The 22,999-nt window shown below is 46.9% G+C and overlaps 8 protein-coding genes across 8 annotated transcripts; 2 read left to right on the top strand and 6 right to left on the bottom strand.

Moving 5' to 3' along the window:
• The first annotated feature begins 810 nt into the window (after positions 1-810).
• Positions 811-2,547, top strand: F4813DRAFT_351510 (Ctr copper transporter family protein). Its single transcript, XM_049242415.1, has 4 exons — positions 811-1,291; positions 1,449-1,632; positions 1,876-2,008; positions 2,086-2,547. The coding sequence occupies exons 1-4, from the start codon at positions 1,205-1,207 to the stop codon at positions 2,201-2,203; spliced, it is 522 nt and encodes a 173-aa protein (XP_049102231.1). The 5' UTR covers positions 811-1,204; the 3' UTR covers positions 2,204-2,547.
• F4813DRAFT_351507 (NUDIX hydrolase domain-like protein) lies at positions 2,086-4,019 on the bottom strand. The gene is made up of 4 exons (XM_049242414.1): positions 3,594-4,019; positions 3,326-3,491; positions 3,203-3,253; positions 2,086-3,131 (listed from the first exon to the last, which is right to left on the bottom strand). Exons 1-4 carry the CDS (start codon positions 3,861-3,863, stop codon positions 2,449-2,451), a joined length of 1,170 nt encoding a protein of 389 aa, XP_049102230.1. The 5' UTR covers positions 3,864-4,019; the 3' UTR covers positions 2,086-2,448.
• F4813DRAFT_318535 (NAD(P)-binding protein) lies at positions 4,002-5,136 on the top strand. Its single transcript, XM_049240969.1, has 2 exons — positions 4,002-4,178; positions 4,267-5,136. Exons 1-2 carry the CDS (start codon positions 4,142-4,144, stop codon positions 4,989-4,991), a joined length of 762 nt encoding a protein of 253 aa, XP_049102229.1. The 5' UTR covers positions 4,002-4,141; the 3' UTR covers positions 4,992-5,136.
• Positions 4,593-7,390, bottom strand: F4813DRAFT_401205 (uncharacterized protein; the record flags this gene model as incomplete). Its single annotated transcript, XM_049248372.1, has 3 exons — positions 4,593-5,285; positions 5,347-6,207; positions 6,260-7,390. 3 exons carry the CDS (start codon positions 7,388-7,390, stop codon positions 5,253-5,255), a joined length of 2,025 nt encoding a protein of 674 aa, XP_049102228.1. The 3' UTR covers positions 4,593-5,252.
• A 1,125-nt stretch (positions 7,391-8,515) lies between these two features.
• Positions 8,516-11,236, bottom strand: F4813DRAFT_401203 (uncharacterized protein; the record flags this gene model as incomplete). Its single annotated transcript, XM_049248371.1, has 4 exons — positions 8,516-10,085; positions 10,141-10,321; positions 10,402-10,698; positions 10,775-11,236. 4 exons carry the CDS (start codon positions 11,234-11,236, stop codon positions 8,572-8,574), a joined length of 2,454 nt encoding a protein of 817 aa, XP_049102227.1. The 3' UTR covers positions 8,516-8,571.
• A 171-nt stretch (positions 11,237-11,407) lies between these two features.
• On the bottom strand, positions 11,408-13,184 carry F4813DRAFT_318438 (uncharacterized protein). Its single transcript, XM_049240968.1, has one exon. The coding sequence runs from the start codon at positions 12,974-12,976 to the stop codon at positions 11,588-11,590; it is 1,389 nt and encodes a 462-aa protein (XP_049102226.1). The 5' UTR covers positions 12,977-13,184; the 3' UTR covers positions 11,408-11,587.
• Positions 13,185-13,683: 499 nt separating this feature from the next.
• On the bottom strand, positions 13,684-15,995 carry F4813DRAFT_379507 (Pkinase-domain-containing protein; the record flags this gene model as incomplete). Its single annotated transcript, XM_049245464.1, has 5 exons — positions 13,684-14,162; positions 14,232-14,601; positions 14,653-15,245; positions 15,316-15,898; positions 15,957-15,995. The coding sequence occupies 5 exons, from the start codon at positions 15,993-15,995 to the stop codon at positions 13,684-13,686; spliced, it is 2,064 nt and encodes a 687-aa protein (XP_049102225.1).
• A 2,021-nt stretch (positions 15,996-18,016) lies between these two features.
• On the bottom strand, positions 18,017-21,833 carry F4813DRAFT_318317 (centaurin beta). The gene is made up of 6 exons (XM_049240967.1): positions 21,675-21,833; positions 21,491-21,624; positions 21,073-21,417; positions 20,956-21,022; positions 19,537-20,899; positions 18,017-19,483 (listed from the first exon to the last, which is right to left on the bottom strand). The coding sequence occupies exons 1-6, from the start codon at positions 21,736-21,738 to the stop codon at positions 18,166-18,168; spliced, it is 3,291 nt and encodes a 1,096-aa protein (XP_049102224.1). The 5' UTR covers positions 21,739-21,833; the 3' UTR covers positions 18,017-18,165.
• Between the last annotated feature and the right edge of the window lie 1,166 nt (positions 21,834-22,999).

Here is a 22,999-nt window from a genome sequence, read left to right as displayed (position 1 = left end):
TAAGACTCACTTGGTCCTGGCCTTCAGTTCCCCGCATTGATATCGTTTTAGTATCCTCGCAGCATCTCTTCCTCTAGAAAGGAGGTCATTCTTCGTCAGTTCGTATAGTGGCATGTACGGTATTGCATCGGTAGTTGCACCTCTTCTCAGCGGTGCTTTTACTACTGAGGCAACATGGCGATGGTGTTTTTACATCAATCTTCCTCTAGGCAGGAGTGCTAACCTAGCCATGATGCTATTCCTTCACCCCTACAGAAAAAACAACTAGCAGCTAGTACATGACGTGAGAAGGTCGAACAGATGGACCTGCAGTGCCCCCTCGAATTATAAGACAGCGCAGTGTGGCCTGTAGTGCCATTTACGTTTTCTGCGCAGGGGGGACTCTCAATATTTTCTACTATGTCAGTACACCCACATCTATTTATAGAGGTAGACTGGCTAAAATTGAGGACTGACAAGAAACTAGTTTCCAATCTGGCTTCAAGCCATCCAGGGCGTAACAGATGTGCCGACTGGAACCGTAGTACTTATCTTTTCTTAGATCATAGGAGGTATTGTATGGTTGTCGGTTGCGCAGAACATTCTGACATCACGGCCAGTAAAGAGATTATCGGATAAAATACCCGATTTTTATCCCAAGACGATTATCAATTATAGATCTTAGGACAGATGAAGAAGTAAAGTATATAGCTCCTATTAGTTAGAGTAAATACATACATAATATGCAATAGATATAAGGAGGATGAAATCTGATGCATAATTAATTTATGCATCATGTATTTCTACATAAATGTAATCCGTACCTTAGTACCTACATGTAGGTCCTTATTAATTAGAGTACTTAGATACATGTACGTACATGTGCAAACTCGACTAACCTAGGTAAATGAAAGCTGCATGCATCAGCGCTTTACCTAATCTGGGCGTAGTACCAGGTTACAGAAGCTCTGAGGTTGTTTGGGAACGACCTATCAAACCATCCCATCTACCTAATACCTGACACCATCGTCACGTTTGTCACCTAGAAGTGAGCACGTTTAAGCAAGTTTCCCAGGATTTAAGCACCGAAGAAGTGCCATTTCAATTGATTTTTTTAGTCTCTGTTTTATTTCGTCGTTCTTAGCTCCTAGCTATCTTTTTTATTATCTTCCTAATCCCATTTATATCCGGCCCTTTCGAGAATTCCACTTCCGTAACCTCGCCAATGGATCATTCGCACATGGATCACGGACATATGGACCATGGCGATATGGGCGGTGGACACGGTGACATGCCGATGTGCAACATGAATGTCAGTACCTACATGCTCAGGGCATTCTCTAGCCTCATGCACCACGGCTCGAGTTGCGCCACCAGCATCTATCCCAGCTGATCTATCCCAACTCCGCCATCCTTTCTATTGGGTAATGTAGGCTAACCCTTGGCTTCTGGCGATTCGGTTCGAATAGATGCTCTTCACATGGGACACGACCAATCTCTGCATCGTATTCCGCCAATGGCACATTCGCGGCACGGCTTCGCTGGTCTTCAGCTTGCTCGCCATCATTGCTATCAGCGCCGGTTACGAAGCCCTCCGCGAGGGCATCCGACGCTACGAGTCCTCGATAGCTGCCAAGCAGGACGCTGCACCCAGTGAGTACAGCCTCCATCACCTCCTCTGCCGTTTCCTGATCCAGACCTCTCCTGCACCCGTCTCCCTCCCCATTGTTCCGGATCAGCAGCAGTCGGCGCCTGTCGTACAACTATAAAAACGTGATACGACCTGCGCTGCTGCTGCATCCGACGATCCGCGCACTTATGCAAATGCAATTTCATTTTGTTGGCACGCCTTTGGGGAAATCCTGGGCTAAGATGTTGCTATCGCGAACGATCAAGTCGAATCAAATACTGAGAGCGCGACATTACTTGGGGTAGGACGAAGCAGCCAAGCCGACGCGATTGGGCGACAGGCTCATCTTTTCAAGGCGGTGCTGTACGCCGTACAGAACTTTTACGCCTTCATGATTATGTGAGTGAGAAATCTGCTTTAAATCCCTACTCCAGGATTAACAATCTCAATACTAATGATCCGCTATTAATAAACAGGTTACTCTTTATGACCTACAACGGCTTCGTCATGTTTTCTGTTGCTATCGGAGCTGGCCTCGGATACTATTTCTTCGGTTCGCATACAAAAGCTGCAAAAGAGACGGCCTGTCATTAGATGCGAGATGCGAGATAGCCCAGCACTAGCATTACACTAGTTAGTCTTATACATGCGAGCGGGTGGATAACTAGAAGTGCGAAGAAGCTATATAGTCTGATTTAGAGCTCTACTATAACTAGAGGGTATTGATCGAGTGTGTTGGATGCGTCATAAGAATTTGCCAGCGGTTGGTAATCACAAATACAGGCGGCTTGAGCCCATTATGAATCTACAATAATGCAAGGACAGCATATCCCGTCCGTCTACATCTTCGCATCCTTAACCTCGTCTTTAATAGCTTCTTGTCCTACTTCCTTTCTCTTCTTGTCGGGGAGGCGGCCCGCGTCGTTTAGAATCGCTATGATTTCTTCGTCGCCGTAGTGAGAATTATGCTCGAACTCGGGCTCTTCCTCATAAGCGATTCTCGCAGCATCGACCAACATTCGTGCCGTGAGACCCCATACTAGAAAACGCTGTAGCGCATCTTCCTCCTCTTCTAGTACGTCAGCCAACACGGCTTGCCCGCCATCTCGAACCTTTGGTTTTGTAACCTTTTGGTTATTTACTGGCACGTGGAAGTTATGCACCCTCCACGGTTTATCGTGCCAGTGATGCCAGTACCCGTCATACCAATCACCGGGGGGTATCGTTTCTCCTTCGTGCGGCTCGTCCTTTGCTTTCAAGAAATTGTGAAACGGACCGCTAAAGACTGCCGCTACCTCCTTTGCATCCAGCCGGGGCATCATACTCTCGTCTACCATAGTTATAGGTTTTCCAGGTACGTCGTCGGCGTGCAAGAATGCTACACACGGCCGTACAGCCATTTCGGTCTTCGCGAGACTGCACGGTAGACAGCAGAGCGGCTCTATTCGAAAGGGCTTCGGGATCCTAGCGTCGTCCATGGGAAGACCGATTTCTTCCCAGGCTTCGCGACGAGCTATTTGGTCTATACACGGGAGGGAGGACATTAGTTCTTACAGTCTTTTTAGATTTGGCTGTAATTGTCTCTACACTTACAGGGCGTCTCTGATAATGAATCTGCTTTCCCACCGGGAAAAGCCGCGTGACCTATTCAAATGCCAATGCGTATCAGATGCAAATTCCTTCATTTCCTAGAGAGGGGTTCGCATGCTGCCGTACCAGAAAAGTTGCGCAGACTCGTAGCCCGCATCGTGATCACGACTCTTAGATCACCTCTGCGGTCTGCGAATAGCAGGATCAGCACTGCGGCGCGTCGGCTGACAGGCAGATGGTCCCAGGTCGGAAACGGCGGGGGCTTATAAGCGCGCAGACGCGCAAGGGCAGCCTTTAAGCGCATGAGCATGAATTGAATCGTTTTTTTTTTGTCCCCTACGTTTCTCTCACCCGACTACCAGAGAATGGGTGCTTAGATTGTAGCTATACTAACCGCCGAGATTTTGTTTAGCGGGGCCATCGTCGACGCATCCCAATAATAGGAAGCTAGATCGGGAGGTTCGGACGGCGGTTGTTGGTGTTGGTGTTGGTGGTGGTGCTGGCGGTGTAAGTCGAGCGAGAGGGCGAGATCAGCGGGTAAAGAGGTCGGAGGTCTAGTGGTGGAGTTGCGGATGCTTTGCAGAATCTCGGCCGTTTCGAGCTCCGTGAGGGGAGGAGAGTCGTCTCTCTTGGCCGTACCGGAGATGCCGTTTGTAGCGCTCATTTTGAGAAGGGGAAGATGTGTAAGTCACCGTTTTCGGGATCGGCTCCTACCTTCCCGGTTTTTAATTTAGGTGGTTGCTGTCCGAAGTGGGTCTCTTGACGTAGCGTCCGCGGGGTACCCCACTGGCATCAGGTACATTGGATGTATTTAGCCCCTTAGAGTTAAGACCTCTCTATGATGTTATCTTCAAATAGAATAGGGGCGTATAGACACGATGAAATTATGCTCTTGTAGGTTAGCAAGCTATTTCTATCGACAGGATCAGAACAGATAACAAAATGACTTCTCAAGACAAGAGTATAGTTCTTATAACAGGTACGCTCATCGCCTACAGTTAAACTACCCTCGCCTTCACTCTCCTATATGCCATCCTTCGTCCAAGAAACTAAGCTTATATACACAGGTGGCAACCAGGGCGTGGGTTACGAGACAGCGAAGAATTTGGTCATTTCATCCCAGAATTATCATGTTATCCTAGGGAGCCGAGACGCTTCGAAAGGAGAGGCTGCTGCACAGGAGATCCAGGCCACCGAGGGGGTTAAAGGCACAGTGTCTTCCACTCAAATTGACGTAACCGACGATAAATCAGTTGACGCCGCAGCCGAACGTATCGCTGCCGAGTATGGGAGACTTGATGTGCTCGTCAATAACGCTGGGATCGTCTCAATGGTCAGTCCTCCCACGCGCGAGGTCTTCCGACAAGTCCTAGGAACCAACGTCGTTGGCGCCCTGAGCGTAACAGAAGCCTTCCTGGATCTACTTCGCAAGGCCGTTCATAAACCGCCCCGTCTTATCTTTGTCAGCTCGAGTATGGGCTCCATCACACATGCCTCGGACCCGGCCTCGCCTTATTATAATCCAGGGGCGGTAGAGTATCGCACCAGCAAAGCAGCATTGAATATGCTGATGGTTATGTACTACGCTCGACTGAAGCCGGAGGGCTTCCTGGTGTTTGGAGCAGATCCGGGGCTGTGCGCTACTAACTTCACCGGCAATCCCGCTTCACTTCGAGAAAGGAATGCCGCCGAACCTTGGCAAGGGGGCGAACGCGTTGCTACCGTGGTCAAGGGAGAGAAGGACAGTGACGTCGGGAAAGTATTGGGTGTATATGGCGTCTCGCCATTCTAATTAGACATTCATATTTGGGTACTAGGTACCTAGTTAACTATATAATCTCAAGCTCGATTATGGCACAAATAGGGGGTAAATTGAGACTGATTTCTTGGCGCAGAACGAGCTACCCCTAAGTGTGTCTGTTATGTCCCAATTCATTGCCTTTACATCAAGGCAAAATGCCTAACCTTACTGTACATCTAATATGTACATAATCCATCCTGTACTATTCGATCTTTGGCACAATAGATAGCTTAGTGCGTCGACTGTTATGCCTCACTTCTTATCCTCAGATTCTTTTAACTTAGCCTAAGAAGCACAGGTTAGTAATTGACACTCTGCAATAGTGAAGTAAGACTGTAATATTTACCATTCTTTGATCAGATGCCATATAGAAGAAGGTCTTTAAACTTTTATTCTTTACAGCTGTGCCGGGTGGAAGTTGGAATGCAGTGTCGACGCCAGAGAAAAGCCGAGTCTTCTGGCTCTTAGTTAAATCCTTGAATGAAGTCCAAGAACCATCCTTGAACATCTCTTGGGCTTGACGCTTCAGCTCCGTCTTCATTTGGCCTGCTGACGGGGCCTTGGTTGTTGGCGGATTAGTATTTCCAGCTGCCTCAACCGTTATAGACTGTGTCTCGAGGGTGTTGTTGGACGTGTTTTTGCTTAGGTTATGCGGCTTCACACTTGAAGCTATGGTCTCGGCAGCTTTCGCGGAGCCATTCTTATCATTTTTCGATTTCGGAATGGCATCGACCATCAACACATTGTCGATTTTAGTCCGTTCAAGTGCTTGAACTAGAGCATCGGTAGCCATAATGCTTTTGCCACCGTCTGCAGTCAAGCGCTTACGAATTTTGATCTTGACATGGCCATTTCCAAGAGGCTTCACTTGCGTGCGCTTGTTGGTGCTCTTGTCGACATCTATCTGCGCTGTTGGACAGAAGAGCAACGCTTCTCCCGTTTGCAAGGCGATAATTGCTTCGAAAAGTACGTTTGCATCGCCCGAGTTTTGTTCCTTCGCACCGGCAAGGTGCTTTTTGAGCGTTTCAAACCAACTCGGCGAGAGAAATCGATGGACAAAGGTTACATTCGATAAATCTATTAGCTCTGGAGAGAGCGTTGGCTCCTGGGTTGCTACTAGCACTCGTGTGCCGGTATGTCTCTGTTGTCGGATTATAGAAAGCAAGTCACCAGTGAGAATCTTCGCTTCGCCAGCCTGAGTGAGAAACTACCTCAAGTTAGCTTTCATTTATAATTCACCAACATGGGGCAGAGTTTACCTTATGCGCTTCGTCTAGCGCCACGATACGTCCACATTTGTTTCTCCCTTCGAGGAAGATCGAGAGACAAATGGTAAACAGCGAGCACGCGTCGTCAGAACTAAGGAAAGGATCGCTGAGATCAACAATGGTTAACGAACCTGGCTCGAACGCCCAGATATCCTCCTGAGCACTAGCTGGCCTCTTAGCATTCGTCGTTGATGATGGAGCTATAAAGGTGTCGACAAGTTGTAGGCGCAGTTTTAAGGGTGCCTCTTGGCCTTTGACCCATTTAATCTTCGAAAGGCGCTCACAGAATCTCGAGTAGGTAAAGACACCTGGACCCTCCATTGCCATTTCTCGAGCTAGGTTCATCACTACCTCCATGTAGAGAGGAGTGTCTTTGGCTGCTGGGTCTATGGCCATCAGCTTGAGCATTCTTGAGATATCAAGTTGATCCTCGTTTAGATACAGTGGTACAACCTTAACATTTACCCCAGGGAGGTTACTATACAGGTTTCGCATAGCCCAAATGTTAGAAGGAGATACTAGAATTGTCACAGGTATTCCCGAAGAGCATAGGTATGCTGCCTCGCACACCTGTGTTGACGAATAGCTAGTAAACTTATCGTAGTGCACAACCATCCCAGCTAAGGGGTAAGGAAGGCAACCGGCCGCATTATTTGAAATAAGCGCATTCTCCAACAGACAGGACAATGTGTGGCTCTTTCCTGCACCCTGAGATCCGCATATGAAGGCCGACCATGGCACATTCATATTGGCCAAAACGAGGCGATCCTCTGCCGAGACACTTGCGTCTACAGAATCTTGTCGAATACCAATTAGGCCATATTGGGGAACGAGCTCCGAGGCTGGATTATTAGATAAGTGGGAGAAGGCGGGGTAGGTTGAGGGAGAGGGTGTATCACTCGAAGGAGAGGCAGCCGAGTATGGTGAGACTTGGTAAGTTGAGTGAACAAACTTTTCCACGGCCGTAGTGAAAATCGGGGTGTTTGCAAACGCCTCTTCTTGCTGCTTATTGCTCCAGTGATGATTTCCGCCATCGTCGTCGCCGCCACCCTGAATAAAATGTAATAAATGGGAAAACTTGGATGTTTGATTGGCTTTACGAATTTTTCGGTTTTTGGGCATGATGAAGAGTAGTAGTTAAAGGGAACTAATACAGAGACTAGAAGGTGTTGTTATCGAAGGAGTTTGGCAGCAGTTTGTTACCTTAGGTTGGGTAGGTGAACTGAGTACAACATCTGTATCGTAACATTAGGTATATTATGTGCCTATTTATGTAGCCGATGCTACCCCTGATGCATATGCAGCCGTCCGAGACAGGCCACGCATTGCTCAGTACCCGGATACTTTCGGGTTCTAAAATCTTCTCTCAGCCTTATCATAATGACTCAGATCTCAGAGAGAATAAGAGGATAAAGATGTCTTCACTATAAAATCGTAAGAAAGAGATACTGCTTTATAGATATGTATAAAGTAGAAGCTTCTAATGACATCGAGTGTATATACATGAAAGTCGAGTGTTCATAAAGGTGCATTGTAAAGTATAGCGATTCCCGATTCCCGAAAGAATGTTATTTGTCTATCCGTTCCTGATCTTGTATGAAGCCACAGTCTCGCTGTATAAGTACCTAGGTAAGTATACTTCACATGTAAATATTTACAAGTTTACAAAAGTGCTCATTATCCTTGCCATGCTACGTGTCACAACTCCTCCCATACCAAGGCCACCACTGAGGCTGTGCTCAATGGCTTAACAGCATCATAAGTCTCACAGGCATCCAGCGAGCCACCTTAGAACGGAGGAAAAAGCCACAGCCGCATGGTAAGACAGGGACTTAATTGGTTTCACTTAAATAATCCCCTTTCGGCTTCAAAGCAACATAAATCGATAACTTAAATAGATTTACATACCGTAAGTTACCTAAATTCTCAACAAACTGTAAGAAATACCGTCAATAATGATGATTCTGCCATCCAACAAGTGTTGTAAGAGCTCTTCATGTCAACCGCCCCCTGAAAACGGATCCGAGCATACACGCGTAAAGGTTCAAGATCATGATCCCCCATGCAATAATTTCGGGGCTATGGCTAGTATTGAAATTTTCGATTCATCGCAATTTTAAAGATAGCAGTGTGACCGGATTTGAATTTATAAGAGCATCTACACCGCGCCTTTTGTCAGAAGGAACCCTTGATGTACATATATTATACATAAAGTAAATATTAAAAGTACCTGTAACAAAGCTGTATTAATATAACAATATAAACGTCATACTTGATTTGTATTAACTAGGTAGGTAGCTTTACTAATACCCTGCCACCTTTCTAGTCGCAGCATGGAGTAGATGGGAAGATTTGAGGAACTGCTTCAATACGTTCATTCCTATAGTGACCTTCGACCTATTGAAATGGAAACACCAATTTATAGCTGCATAGTCCAGTAGTGGTTGTTGGTACGATATTTCACGTTTCATGTCTTCAAAAGTTCGATAGCTAGGTACGTTCCAGCCACTTCTTTCCCCACAGATCAAATATAAGATACAGACTTCGAGCAGAGTTCTGTGGGACTCGGCCAGAGTCATTGTGTGTTGCCATATATGTCTGGGAACACTCTCCTCATTGGCCTGCTCAAGAAGGAACTCCCTAGCTGTCTGATGAACTAGGTGTATTTCCTGGCCGACAAAACAGACGAAGTGGCCACAGAGGACTTTGATATAGTCCTCTTGAGGATATTTTATCTCTGATGAGATGTCCTCCAGAGTGGTATGGGATTGCTTCACAGCCAAAGCAACACTCATCTGCTCTATTGTCAATGCCTTTCTCGCAGCTATGACAATTTGTAACATTTTGTTCGCATCAGGCCGTGGGATGATCTTTCTCAACATATGGTTGTATACAGCAAATATATCGTAGCCATGAAGAAGACTCTGTAGGTCGTTCTTCGAGATTCCCCCGTAAGATTGGATGTGCTCTCTTAGAACCTTGACCATCAGCGTCACCCAAAGAAATGTATTGTTAGCGCCACTCTCAAGATTTTGTGACAAATCCTTAGACATTTCATATGGGATTTCCACTTCCGCTTGTAGGTCTTTGACGCACTGTTGTATCACCAGGGATATGTCGTGGTTTATAGTTGCGATCTCATCTTCTCCTCTGAGTCTTATAGAATGTTCGTATCTCTTCAAGACATTCTTTATCAAGTTCTCTGGGCGACTGAATATAACTACCTTCAAGCGCGGCATGACTTGCGCCTTCTCTTGTGCTTGGTAAGATCTTCTGAGGGCTTCGAGTAACTTCGCAACATCAGATTGTGGGCATTCATCCAAAGCGTCCAGAATGCAGACAACCCTTTTCGACCCCGGGTCCATAACAACCTTTTCCAGTACCACAAATAGAGTGTCAAACTCGTTTAAAACCTTGGAACCTTTCAATTTGTATTCCGATAAGAAGTATTTCGCGGATACTTCGTCGCAGGAGAAGATTTGGTGGAGGATAGCCCGAAGAGCCAGTACAGCACTCTGTTGGTTGCTAATACCTTCTTTGAAGAAGAAATGGCATACTGTTTCTCGAGCAGGCGTTCGGAGTTCTAGACTTTTCAAATAATCGGCTAGGAATCTAGCAAGTGTGGATTTGCCACAGCCTGGATTACCCGATATCCATAAAAGGCTGGATTGATCCTCGTGTCTCCATTCCTGGTATCGAGGATGCTCCAGTAGCCGCTCACACGTCCCTAGAGTTCGAGTAGCATTAAGGTCTTTAAAAGATTCATAGTTCCCAGGATACAACTCTTGTATAGCCGTTTTATCTTCGGGGGAGAGCTCTAAAGTAATCTCAATTATTAGCCTAGTATTAGCATTGTAATTGCAAATACCTACCCGTCTTCCTATTTTGAGGATGTATTTCTTTGGTTATGTTTTTGAGACTATTTAGAACTAGCTCTAGCCTTTCACGGTCTTCTCCTGTAATCGAGAACCTGCATAAAGACCGATGGTCCCCATTCAGAGGGACAGGAACCTCGTTTGATCTAAGAAGCAAAGCTGAATTCTTCGGTACAACCTGCAGGTTATGTTAGTAAAGTTCTCATAATACTTAAGGGCAAATCAATACGTTCCGTCTAATAAAATATCAGAACATACCACAATACTTGTTCCGGGAAGTTTATGCGTTTCGTAGAAACTCACGATTTTAAGTCCTTCACATCGATCCACGAAGGACTCGGAAATCTCAAACAGCACTTCAGATTGTGCTTGGAGACTCTCTAGAAGTATGCTATTCATGTTCGAATTAAAAGATACGGCGTTGAGTATGCTAGCCAATATTTTAGCCCAATTTGCAGCCTCTGACCCTTGGTGAGGAGTGCCGAAAAAGGCGACCCCTTGGACATAGTCTAGAAGTTTCGTATAGTGGTTACGTTCGTGGGCACGAACTAGAGCCTAAGTGAAATCATGGTCAGAATCATTTGGAAGTTATTGCATGCTCAGCCGAGAAGTTGATGGAGTTACATGACACCTTCTTGAAAACAATCCCTCCGAGGCTATGGCAAAGGAAGAGAAGTGGCCGAGTTTGTTCTCCTGGGTTACATCTCTTAGCTAATAGTCCTTGGAGGAGTTGGTCGGCGAAGTCGCCAATATCAGCGACAGACTTGCTAAAAACAGCAGAGTCGTAGCCAAAGGACATGATTCTTGCGGTAGGAATCGCCTGCGTAAGAGCTGCTTGAAGCCAGTTATAATGTTGGCCTGAGTCCGGAAGTTCTGTGCTCCAAGTCTTGATGTAGTGTCCATTCAGGCCATGTACTGCCACAATATCGATTCCATCGACCTGCTCTGAAGGTTTGTCTACGAATACAAATAGACCATACTTCGCATTACATCCCGGACTAGAATCAGAAATAGATTCCTTGAGTGGCGATTCAGGTTCACTTCGTGAGATACGAGAAAATACTCGGTGAACTTTGCGGAAGGGTTTCGACATGACGAAAAATGCGTCAAAACTTCAGTATTGAATTTGGCAAGGTTGTATAGAATATTGGGCTGCAAGGAGGAGTGCCGCGGCTTATCAACAGATGGTAGCGAGGCAGTGCCCCCTAAAGGTACAAACGGGGCGTCATGAAGGAATATAAGCGATATAACAGACAACTGCGGGCACCAATTATGAGTTGTAACAACGCCCGCAAAAACAAGCTGCGAAATAGCTTATACGAAATCGTTATTTAACTACTCGTAACGTTATAAGCCTTTTCAAATCACTAAAGATAGGGCCATCTTCAATATCACACAAGGACCTCTGTATATTATCTGGGTTAGGTCTCTTTACCCGGATACATCACGACCTCGGCTCACCAAGCCGGATCTGCCTCTTCATCTCCTCCTTCCTCTTCTCCTTCCTCGCCTCCTCCGAACCACCCCCCAAACCCAAGCCTAACCCCAAGCCTAACCCCCGACCTATCCTCAACGACTTCGCCCTCGAAAAGATACTCCTCACCGTCGGGCTCGACGAAGTCTTCTCCTTCTCCCGCGTCTCACCACCGCTCTGCCTCAACGACTTCGCGAACACGAACGCGGGAAGAGTAGACACCCGGTTCCGTTTCCTCGCGATGCCGCTCTGCTCTTCTTTGGCTTTGTGCTCCGCTGGGTCCTGCTTCTGACGTGTAGAACCCGAGCTGTCTTGTCGCTGCACGGGCTCTACGCCTGGGAACGGCGTCTTAACGTAGCTGTCTGCTAGCGGGCGCTCGCTTAGTTTCAGAGGTGGCGGTGCATTAGTCGTCCTCTTGCTGTTAGCCCGCGACCGTGTCGAGAATCCGTTTATGGTGCTGGAGAACGCGACTTTGGGGCTAACTATTGTCTCGGTGGGAGTTTGTGACTGATTAAGATCATTCGCCAAGTCGGCCGGTGATAGTGGCTTAGTATTGATGGTCAGTGGGTACCCCTGACTTTCACCATCGAGGTAGCGCGAGAGCCTGAGGTTGGGATCAGAAGGGAATGAGGTTGGAGGATGTATCACAGTGCCATTCATAGGGCTCCCCGGGTCACTGTACCGGAGGTTGATTTGCTGGTATTGAAACTGGTGCTTTTGGTTCAGAGCATCCATATCCAGCGTGGGAAGTAGATCCTCCGATCGATATACAATAGGATGTTTCTCATAAAAGAATGGCTGTCGACTAAGATATGTCTCCTCTGCTGACGAGGAGTTGTGACTCGCACTTGAAGAAACCCCTGAATGCAGGCTACATGCAGACTCATTAGGTGAGATCGGTGAGACTTCGTACTGCTGTAGGTTCTTATTCCCAGCTAAAGTCCCTGAGACAGGGCTGATGATAATATCGTCGGCCTCGCTCGTCTCCAGAATCATACGGGCTGGATATCTTGGTTGTGGCGCTACTATTTCGGGGTCTTCCTCTGAGCATGGTGAGGAGGATGCCACCAGCTGAAGCGGCTGCACCACGGCTAGCTCGGCTTCATAGAGGGAACCTGAATTGACATCGGGACGATCCCGTTGATGTTGATTATTTGAAATGTATTGCTGTTCAGCACTCTCGACTAGTAAAGAACAAATGAACGAAGAACCAGGATTCGGCCGCGGAGGAAGGGCTTTTTTCACATATTCTGGTACATCTGCCGGCGGCGGATACTGCAGCTGTTTTCCAATCTTCCAGTCAATTTCCCCTTGGCCATTATCATTGTCTTGACTGTTTGTGTTATCGCCTGAAGCCATCTCACAACGTATGCAACTCTACTTTTTTCGAGCGACCCGAAAGTAGCAGAGGGACTTCTTACCAGCCAGGTATCACATATTTCGCTGTCATAGCTGAACAAAGGATCCCAAGGCATGTGTCCGGATCAGTTCGGTGACGCGGATACCGGCTGCTTTGTCCATTAGCAGAACAAAGGCAGATTACTCGAGGGCCATATTAAATATCTATAAAACGTGGCAATTTTACTCGGATTAGATGATATAATGACAATAGGATAGAAATGAGTCTACATCTCCCAATCTCCCAATTAAATAGGCCATACTAGTTTCGGTGGCGAACGTACCTTGGTACTATGGTTAAAGACTGGCTTCCAAGAATAATCTCGATCAATTGTCGTAGCGCTCAAGGTCGAGCAGCATACATTATTATATATCCGGTACCCATGTGGTAAACCTAATGTGATGCAGACTGTGAGATATCCTCTCGCCGTTTTCATGAACCATCGCTCATAGACTCCAGATCCGTACACCTTCAAAACATGAACACCCCCTTAAGTGACATAGAGAATCAGCCTCCGGACTAGCTATGCATATAGAAACTAACAAGGCCGAGATTGTAGACGCTCCTGTAATGTACTGCCCTCAGACTGGATGTTTAGTAGATCCGCTAGGCAAATTCAGCAATACTTCGCCCAGGGTCGCATTACCCCGAATTCCATCATATGTAATTATTTCCCATTACCATTTGCCTTACCCTTCCCTTTCGCCTTGTTGCCCTTCGCGGCGGCAGCTTCGGGTTTCGAATAAAAACTCCTTGTGTCGTTACCGAATAATTCCTGGTCGCCTTTACCACCCATTTCCATAAATTCCTTCGTACCTCGCTGGTCTGCAGGCCGGGGTTCTTTCGGAGATGCATCGTTTTTTTCAGCATCAGGGTTCTTCACAAAGACCTTCACAGGACTCTTCTTAGCATCGGGGCTTAGGGGGGCCTTGCTAGTCACTTGCACCGAGTTGATGGAACTAAGTAACGTCCGCTCTCGGACCGCGCCTCTCCGTTGCATTTCAAGACCCCCAATCCCAGCCACGAGCCCATCGGTACTATCGTTAACTCCTAAGGTCTTCTGCGTTATCCAAGGGTGTGTAAGGCACTGGTCAACTGTAAAGCGCTTCTCAGGTTCAACAACTAGCATGTGATCGATGAGGTCCACTGATATTTACAATTAGTTATAAGACTCGACGAGCAAGATGCCATAAATTGAAAATAGTAATGACTTACGCGCCGGGTCTCCCACTGAGTCCCAGTATGGAGAAGGATAGTCGAACCGCCCGCTCTTAATCTGCTGCGAAAGCGTGTACGGGAAATCGCGGCTGTAGAGTTCGTCCGAGAAAGGGGGGAAGCCGCACAGACATATATACAGCACGACTCCAAGCGACCAAATGTCGACCGCTTTGGTGTATTTCCTATGCCTTCCTTCCGCCAATATTTCTGGCGCAACGTAACTTGGTGTACCACATAGAGTGGTCGTAAAGGACTCCTCACCGATGATCTTGGCCAGACCAAAATCAGCAAGTTTTACGTGGAGATCCTTATCGACTAGTAAGATATTCTCTGGTTTCACATCTCGATGGACAATATTCCTATCATGCTATTTCAGTTGTTAGCCATGCCAAGAGGAAACGAGAAATGGGAGCTATACCAAGTACTTGATACCCTGGAACAACTGAATGAACAGTTTCCTTGTTTCGGACTCGCTTAACTTCTGCTTCATGACGATGTAATTGAACAGTTCCCCTTCGGGCGCAAGCTCGAGCACCAGATATACAGCGTTCTTCTCGTTGAAAGTATCTTTCAAACATAGCACGTTAGGATGGCTAACTCCCATCAATACTGCAATTTCCTGCTGTAGACCATCTGTCTTTGACCTCTCATCCATACCAGGGTTTTTTGTGAAAACCTTTACAGCGTATCTTTGGCCAGTAGATTTCTCTACGCACAGATACACTTCGGCAAAATGGCCCTTGCCCAAGCGGTCGAGGAGCGTGTATTGCTGCAAAAAGGCACTGGAAGCCCGGGTTCGTGGATAGCGAAAGATGAATCGGGCCTTGTCCATCACCGCAATCTCATCCTGCTCCTGTAGCTCACGGCGCTGGTTTCTTCCGACGATGGCCTCGTTCACAAAAGTCCCATTACTAGACATATCCTCGAGAATAGCAACTGTGTCATCGCCTTTGTTCTCGGTGAATATCAAGCAGTGACGATTGGAAACAATTGGATCATCCACAATAATATCTAGCAGAAGTCAGCACATATTTAGGTCATAGTAGAACTTAGAACGACAAAAAGGGAAGAATGGACTCACCACACTCAGGATGTCGCCCAATCAGATATCCACCAGACGGTACACCCTTGACCTTGGACTTCTCGAAACTTTCTTCCTGTTTTAGGACGCTGGCATCGGTTGCATTAGACTGTTCCTTTGCCAGTATACCCGAAACATCATTGGGCAGTTGACAACTGGACCGTTTTTTCAAGACGACACATCTGCCCCCGTGTTTGGGGTCCAACGGGAAGAGGTATCCCCATACGCCTTCTTTCTCCTCATCCTCGACCTCGTCAGAGAGAGCGGCGTTTGCTTCAACATATTGGGAAGTCGGAAAAGCTTGTGTATCTTGCGGAGGGGACGATAGTCTTTGAATTTGGGAAAAGGTTTCTTCGGGAGTACGGTGCGTGACCTGACTGGGTCGTCCATCCGGGGGCTCAGCTGTTGATTCCTTATACAAATCTTCGCTATCGCCTTGATGAGTGACGGGTGAGGGTAGCTTCTGCTTGTTGGTGATGACTGGCGTCTTTAGCTGCTCGGCATTTTCTGTCTTTTGCGACAATCGGCCGGATCGACGAGGTTTCTTTGAAATATCATTGTCGGTCTTGGAAGGAGGAGACTCCTACGAAATGTCATTAGCCGAAAAGAGACGCGAACAAATCAAGGGTAGATTGAAGTACCCTTCCCCGTTTCAACTGACTCTTCTCGCGTGGAGCCATGGTTGGCGGCCTTGAGCGAGGATGTACTGAAATTCGATTGCGACCAGCCAACAGAGAAGAAGGAAAAGAAGACGGGCACAACAAGTTACGTCTAGCTCTATAATATAACAGGGGGCTGTAGGATGCTGCCTTGGAATCCTAGCGGAAGAAACGAACCTAGATGAGTTGATGTAAAATTTTGATATGACGGGTTTGGTGAAGATGAAAAAGCTTATTGGTATAAAAAAGTCCCCAACTCGCAAGATTCCGAGATACAATGGGTACATCAGATGGGTACGATGGGTACGATGGGATACCTCATAATAAGGGACGGTCCAATGCGAACACGGGACTAGCGGCTGAGCACCAACAGAACAGCCAGGGAAAGTCCAGGGGAGAACTTGCGACGTACATAGGTTAGGTAGTTAGTTAGTTGTATACCCTTGTACGGAATATTTCACCGAATATGTTGAGTCATAACGAGTGGTTGTCCAGCTGCGTTTCTGCAAAAAGAAAAAGTATGAAAACTTAAAATAATAGGTTAGTCATATGCCATTAATTATCCGCGATTTCTTCTAAAGAAGTCATAAAAGACTGAAACTATGAGAAGGTACTATAGACAGCTGATGGCGGGCAAGGTCATCTTCAGGTTCCTTACCTAAACTCAATGGGCGCCTGCTGCTAGATACATAATACTGCTGCTGCTACATATGTATTATCGGTAAGTGGGGAAGCTCCCCCCGTTCTGCCCAAGCCAGCCAAGCTTGCCATAGGGCTGTGCAATATGTACATAGGTACCTACCCTTTGTGCCAGCCCCACCTCTTCCACCTCGAGTCTTCCTCTCTTAAAATTCGTCATTCAAGGTATCCGCCCTTTCCTGTACGACTCTGTATACAAGGTGGTATGTATCTAACCTACGTTGAACCTTCCATATTATCGGATGTCTTACCTAATTGACAGGTACCTTAGGTATATGTACGAGATCTAACGTCTCTCTAGGTACATCTACAGTCTTACAAAGTACTTCGGTATACCTAAAATTCCGAATAGCTACATGTGAGATGATCATTCTGAACAAAAGGTGCTTACTCGACTTTCTATACAATTCCAATACATACGGCTTATACGTTTTCTAGAGAGTAGCAACTTTTCTTCATGTGAGGCTTAGTATTGGTCACGCGTGGTCTTGCTCTCGACATTCCGACACGCCTTAGTTTCAGGTGATTATTCGTAAAAGCCACCTGCAGCGCCTCACATGCCTTAGGCTATCCACGAGATTCCCTAACCCTATAGAGGTCGAGTAGTGACCTATTTTCTAGAATTTCCATGTTTCGGTACTAGATGCTAAAAGTAAGGTATTCTACATAACTGCCGTACCATAGCTCAAATATGTATGGGTAATTAGTACGTCTATATTATGTAGTTATTTTAAGTCAATTGGCTCCTAGCAGCAGCGTTTCGGTGTTAGATAGGAGATAAAGATATATAGAAGACGAAATCTTGCACTTTCATGGTCTTCCAACTAGCTGAGAAATCATATTTAGGAGGTAATTGCTACCTTCGTTGTACACGATTACAATTACGAATGCACTAACCTAGTACATATGTCTATCCTTGTGAATGGGCTCCCTCTCCATCCAACGGTTCAAAGCTGTGTATGTCCTAGTATCATGACTGGGAATGCCGACCCGATATCCTTAACTACTGCTATGGAAATAATGTCAGCAGTCCGCCAAGAGCCTTTGAATTAATTTGGTATTCTCCTCAGAATGCTCCATAACGCCGTGAACAAAGAGATCCGCACTCTTTTGGGCCCGAAATTTCATATATTCTTTACCAATGCCAATGCCAATGCATTTAATGCAACCCCAGCCGTCGTCATATAGGGTCATTTTCGTCAGTTCGTGAAGCAACCGTCGTCATCGAATCAATCGCATGACGAGGCGGGGGAGGCGTCACAATCCTCAAAGGAGGACAGAAGATCAGCGGGCAGAAAGGTGTGAAGGTCTTAGAGAGATCCAAACGAGGTATCTGGAAGAAGGAGCGATTCCATCGCCGTTTCTACCGTTCGGAAGTAGATGAGGAAGAATTTGAACCTGTAACATTTGACTTCCGTCGACTGGGCCGATTCTTCTGTGAATCCGGCAAGGGAGATGAAGATGAGAGTGAAGTATTCGACTTCCGCCGTTTCTACCGCTCGGGAATCGGCGACTTGGCTAGCCGTCCGCCCGCGCTGATGCGCTTCTGTAGACGTGCGTCCTTATCGCGCTGGATTCGCTCGCTCGGACTGGGACTTAAACTGCCTGACAATGATGAGCCCGAGGCCTCGATAGCAGCACTTCGACCTCGTTTCTGCTCTATGTACATTTGCGCACTTCGACTCAGCGGAAAGGCAGGCATCGTGGCAGGTATCTCTGCCCCATTTTGTATCAACATTTCAGCAACCGGGAAAGGAATAACCCGGGTTTCGGGCTCTGGTCGTCCGGATGTAGGGGTAGTAGGTGATGGTGACGCTGGATCGGCCGCTGCTAGGGCTAGGAAGACCGGATGAGTCCCGCGGACTTTATCTAGGACATTGGGATTGGCCTTTAGCGCTAGTGCATATATAACCTGTTGAATCTCGTTGCGCTTTATGGCCGCAAGGAGCGTTTCGTCGGCGGTTGGATATCTTGAGAGAGTGGCTGAAATTGGCTCCACGTAAGCCTTGTCTACATACTTGGCAGTTATAAACTTTAGGCGTTGCTCTCGTGTAGCTTGCGGGCTTGGTTTCAATGATGGGTCAAGTTTAGCTTCCCAAACCATGTTAGAGACTCTGTTTCCGACAAGAAGCAGTAGCTCGATTATATCGGGCGTGAATGAGGTAATGTCGAGCGTGAGTGATCGTACTTTGCTGATATGCGTTCCGAGAGATCGATGAATACCACTGCATTCGATGCAGAGTATGATAGCCAAATTGATCGATACCCACTCAACCTTAGACCCACTGCCGCAGTCAGCACACCAGCAATTGCCCTGGTCATTATCACGGAGCATCTGGAGGAGCTTGTCCGGATTTTCGTCGTAGCTACTGCTGGGCGTCCTCGCGTTTGCAGGCCGCGCTCCAACTGTAGTCCGACGGGAAGGAACAGAACTCGTATTGGTATGCGAGCCATGATGAGAACCATGGTTTAAGGAGACACTCTTCCCGGTTAGAATCGACCCGATATCACGCTTAAGGCTGGTCGGCTCTCCAGGAGACATCGGCTTCTCCTTAAGACCGCGGCCTTCGACCGCGCTCTGGAGAGCGTTGTTGATGGAGAGGATCCAGCTGTTCATGTCTTCGCCCGAGGTTGCCTGGTATACCCTCTTGTAATGGGGCGTGATTACTTCAAAACAGAATCGCCGCTCAGCATTTCTTGCTTCGCGGACGGATGCCATACGAAGATCGATAGGGTCCATGTGGAGATCGAGCTTCTGTTTCCAGTTGCTATATTCCGACAACTTTCCCTGGTCTAACACGACCCAGAATCTATATTTGTTAGCACGCGACCACAAATTCTATCATGTCAGCCTTGTACGTACTTGTGCCAACCCTGCTTGTTTAGTGAGAGAGGGTCTACATGGGTGCCCGGCCGATTTAGGGCCCAGAGTAGACCTTCTTTCCGGTGCGTCGAGTTCTTCTCGGCAATAGTTAACTGGCTGAAATCCTTCTCTTCTAGGTCTCGTATACCCTTGAACTTTAAGGTTTGCGCAGGGCTGTGTAAAGAGCCGTGCCCGATGCTCCCTGGAGACCTCGAGAGATCCGTGCCTGTTGCGGCCAGGGGTCCTGAATTGCCTGTAGGGATAGCTTTCAGCTGGGAGCTAGTACTATCCGCCCTGCCGAGCTCGGAGTCGGACGTGTGCAGGTTGCCATTGGCATTCTGGGTTGGGGGCGTATGATTTGCCGAAGTCACAGTCTCTGGTTCATTATACTGTAGATTACTCTTCTCCAATACACGTCGTTTTTCCTCCCGTTCACGTCTTTGGTATTGGAACTCCTTGTCTGCATCTTGAACCTCGTTTGCTAGAGCCTCTAGTTGCGGTAGATACTCCTCAACTTTGTGGGCAGTATTTAAAAAGCTTCTTGCCTGTGTGTCAGCATACTTGGTCAGATGTGACAAAACTTCCTGCTCCTTGCGGCCACCATGTAGATCTTGCATAAACGAGGAATAGTCGAAGCGCTTGAGCTCGAAATTCCTCCTCTTGGTCTGATACTTAGTATCGCTCTCGGCAAGCTTCTTAGTCTTCACCGAGTCTTGTCGTTGGCCAAGGTATCGAGATACGTAAGAATAGTAGTCCTTGCTTTCCTCTTCAAAGTCTCGTCTCTTTGACTCTGCCTGTTTGATATCAAAGGTATACAGTTTTCCTATAGGGTCGATAATAATCTTTTGTAAATTAGTCGCATTCTGCCTCTCGTAAGTGAGGATTTCTTTGGCAATTTTGTCAAAGTAATGATCTAAAGCGGGCTGGACAGCATTGGCGTTCGTCGCAGATGCTTCTCGGAGGGCATCCATAAATCCTACGAAAGCATCGTTCGCTTCGATCTGGGCGGAATATGCGTGCTCAGCTTTCTTCAATACCTTCTTCATCTGAGTTCTCATGTTGCCAGTCTTCTGTTCAAGCGCCTTGATGGTAGCTCTGAAAACCGGGCCATCATCGCTTACGGTCATGTCTTCGCCTGGTCGGGGGCACGATATATCAAGTTTGACAGATTCCCGGGAGCTCGTCGCGATGGTGGGCGCGATGGACAATGTGTCAATCTGAGGATGTAAAGGAGATGATGGCTCCTCTTGCTCACTAATGCGAGACTCGACTGATTGAGATGATGGAGCCCGTATTCTCGGGGGCACTGCTAGCTGAAAGGCGGGAGATGGGGAATTAGGATGGCTTGAGAGAGGCGAGGTATCTGAGAACTTCGTTAGATTTGATTCAGCGGTTCAGCCAGCAAACCCCATAACTTACTAGCAACCCAAAAAGAAAATCTGGCGAGAGTATCCAGGCGGTGTGCTCTTTGGTCGTATTCAACGAACTACAATCAATACTCAGCAAAGCCCAATGTTGTTGTTCAAGTTCACCTACGCTGCAAACATTCCTCCACCCGCCTCCTCCATCTTCTGTCGCCTTTGGTGGCTTCCATTTCCACGACCACTCAAAGGTCACTGAGGGGCTTCCGCCTGTGGTATAATCGCCGACTAATTCAACATTTACATTTTTGTGTAGATTCGGGTCTGCGTGAAACTCGCGAGTGACAAGGTTCTCAAGCTCTCTATTGGATGAAGCATAGACGTATGTTAGACCATTGATATGCGTATCTATTCCAGGGCTGGTTTCTTCTTGCCGGACGACAAAGGTAAAGTTGAATACGAGTTCGTCGTCATTATTGAGTTTAAGAAGGAAGTTCGGCGCAATCGAAGGTTCAATATCCTAGATCAACAGTATTAGAGACATGAAATAATTCCAGGCCGTCGCCATTCCCGCCTCTTGCCTCGAGACTAACCTGAATAAATTCAGCCGGACCAGAATCGCTAGATGATCGCGTTGCTGTAGCCCGAGTAGCGGGAAAAGCATTGGGAACTATAGTGGTTGAGATGCGCTTCTTAGGACAAGAAATAACAAGGGAGGCAATTGATACTATATCTGGTCAGCTTCAGTCGCGCGCATCCTGAGATAAGTTGACAAACATCGATTCTGATCCCTCAAATAGATGGCAGCGCCATCATCAAGTCTGCTGCTCACGACGCCCATGGTGAGGGAAGCTGGCCAGATGAAGGCCGCGGGAAAGTAATGTAGAAGTAACAATCCAGTATAAAGTATACGACGAGAAACAGACGAGGTATGGATTCAAGGTTAAGTTAATATATTAACTAGTGACGTTGTAAGAGAGATATGTATCAAATTGGAGAAAAGGTGGTGTCGCAACGGTCGCAGCGACCGCAATGGTAAGTGGTTGCGGGCAACCAATCCGGTTAGAACCAGAGGCGCACAGTGGATTTTGGCGGGGTCGAGTTACCAAGAGTTACCAAAAGGCACCGAAAGGGTGTCGTTGCAGCTGGCGTCGTGTTGCCCTGCGCGGTGCGCCAAATATAGCCTTGCATATAATAGTAAAAGCCCCCAAAGTCCCAAGTGACATTCGACTCACCGAAGAGGTAAAATATAACACGATATAATTAATTGCAACGTTATACCTAAATGGCGCAGAAGTTAAGTTAAGTACGCGGCATTCCTCACACGAACAAGGTCGAGAACGGATCAGACAGAAACACGAGCGCGGCAGGGCAAAAAGTGCAAAGGGGAACGGAGACAGGGACAGGACAGGGGCGTTCGCCAAAAGACGATGGACAACGAGGATCCTCTTCTTCTAGATGAAACGATTTGGTTGGTTGGCTGAGATGACCCGTACCTTATTACCAGGCACACCTAAAGTGCAGCTTGTATAAAATCTTTGGTAAGCAACTCGTGGACAACAAGGCTGAGCGAAAACCCTGTTCAACGCCGCATGTGATGTCAAAAGACGAGCTGATATCCAATGCGTATTGGCGTGTTTTATTATTATTTCTGTCGTGTGCTGCTCGAAAATATGATCTTATGCAGGGGATTTCTAAATGAACACGTGTAAGATGCGTCTAAAGAAATCATTTATGTTGCTGTAATCTGTATAACAGATGGTGTAGAGAAGAAAGTAAGCATATGAAAAGGATGATAAATTTGGAGCGATTAATGTGAGAACACCTAACATTAGTTATACGTGTATGATACATGTAAAGGTCCAAGCAAGTAGCACCTGCATTCGTAAAACACAATCTAGCATATTTTAGGTAGTCCAGGTCTATTACATGCACGTAACTCCTTCCATCCCAACTCTCAACAAGTAGACAAAGCCGAGTGTGCTTATGTAAGATATAATTGAACCTAATGATTGATGCCTTTAAAATGTGCTATCGTATGTAAAGTTCTTATGGATAAGGCTGTCTCATCTGCTTTAGTCTTACAGCACATATCGCACATG

This window comes from Daldinia decipiens, assembly GCF_022478715.1.
Source record: "Daldinia decipiens strain CBS 113046 unplaced genomic scaffold F4813scaffold_7, whole genome shotgun sequence".
NCBI lineage: Eukaryota > Fungi > Ascomycota > Sordariomycetes > Xylariales > Hypoxylaceae > Daldinia > Daldinia decipiens.
This window is presented reverse-complemented; position numbering and strand designations above follow the sequence as displayed.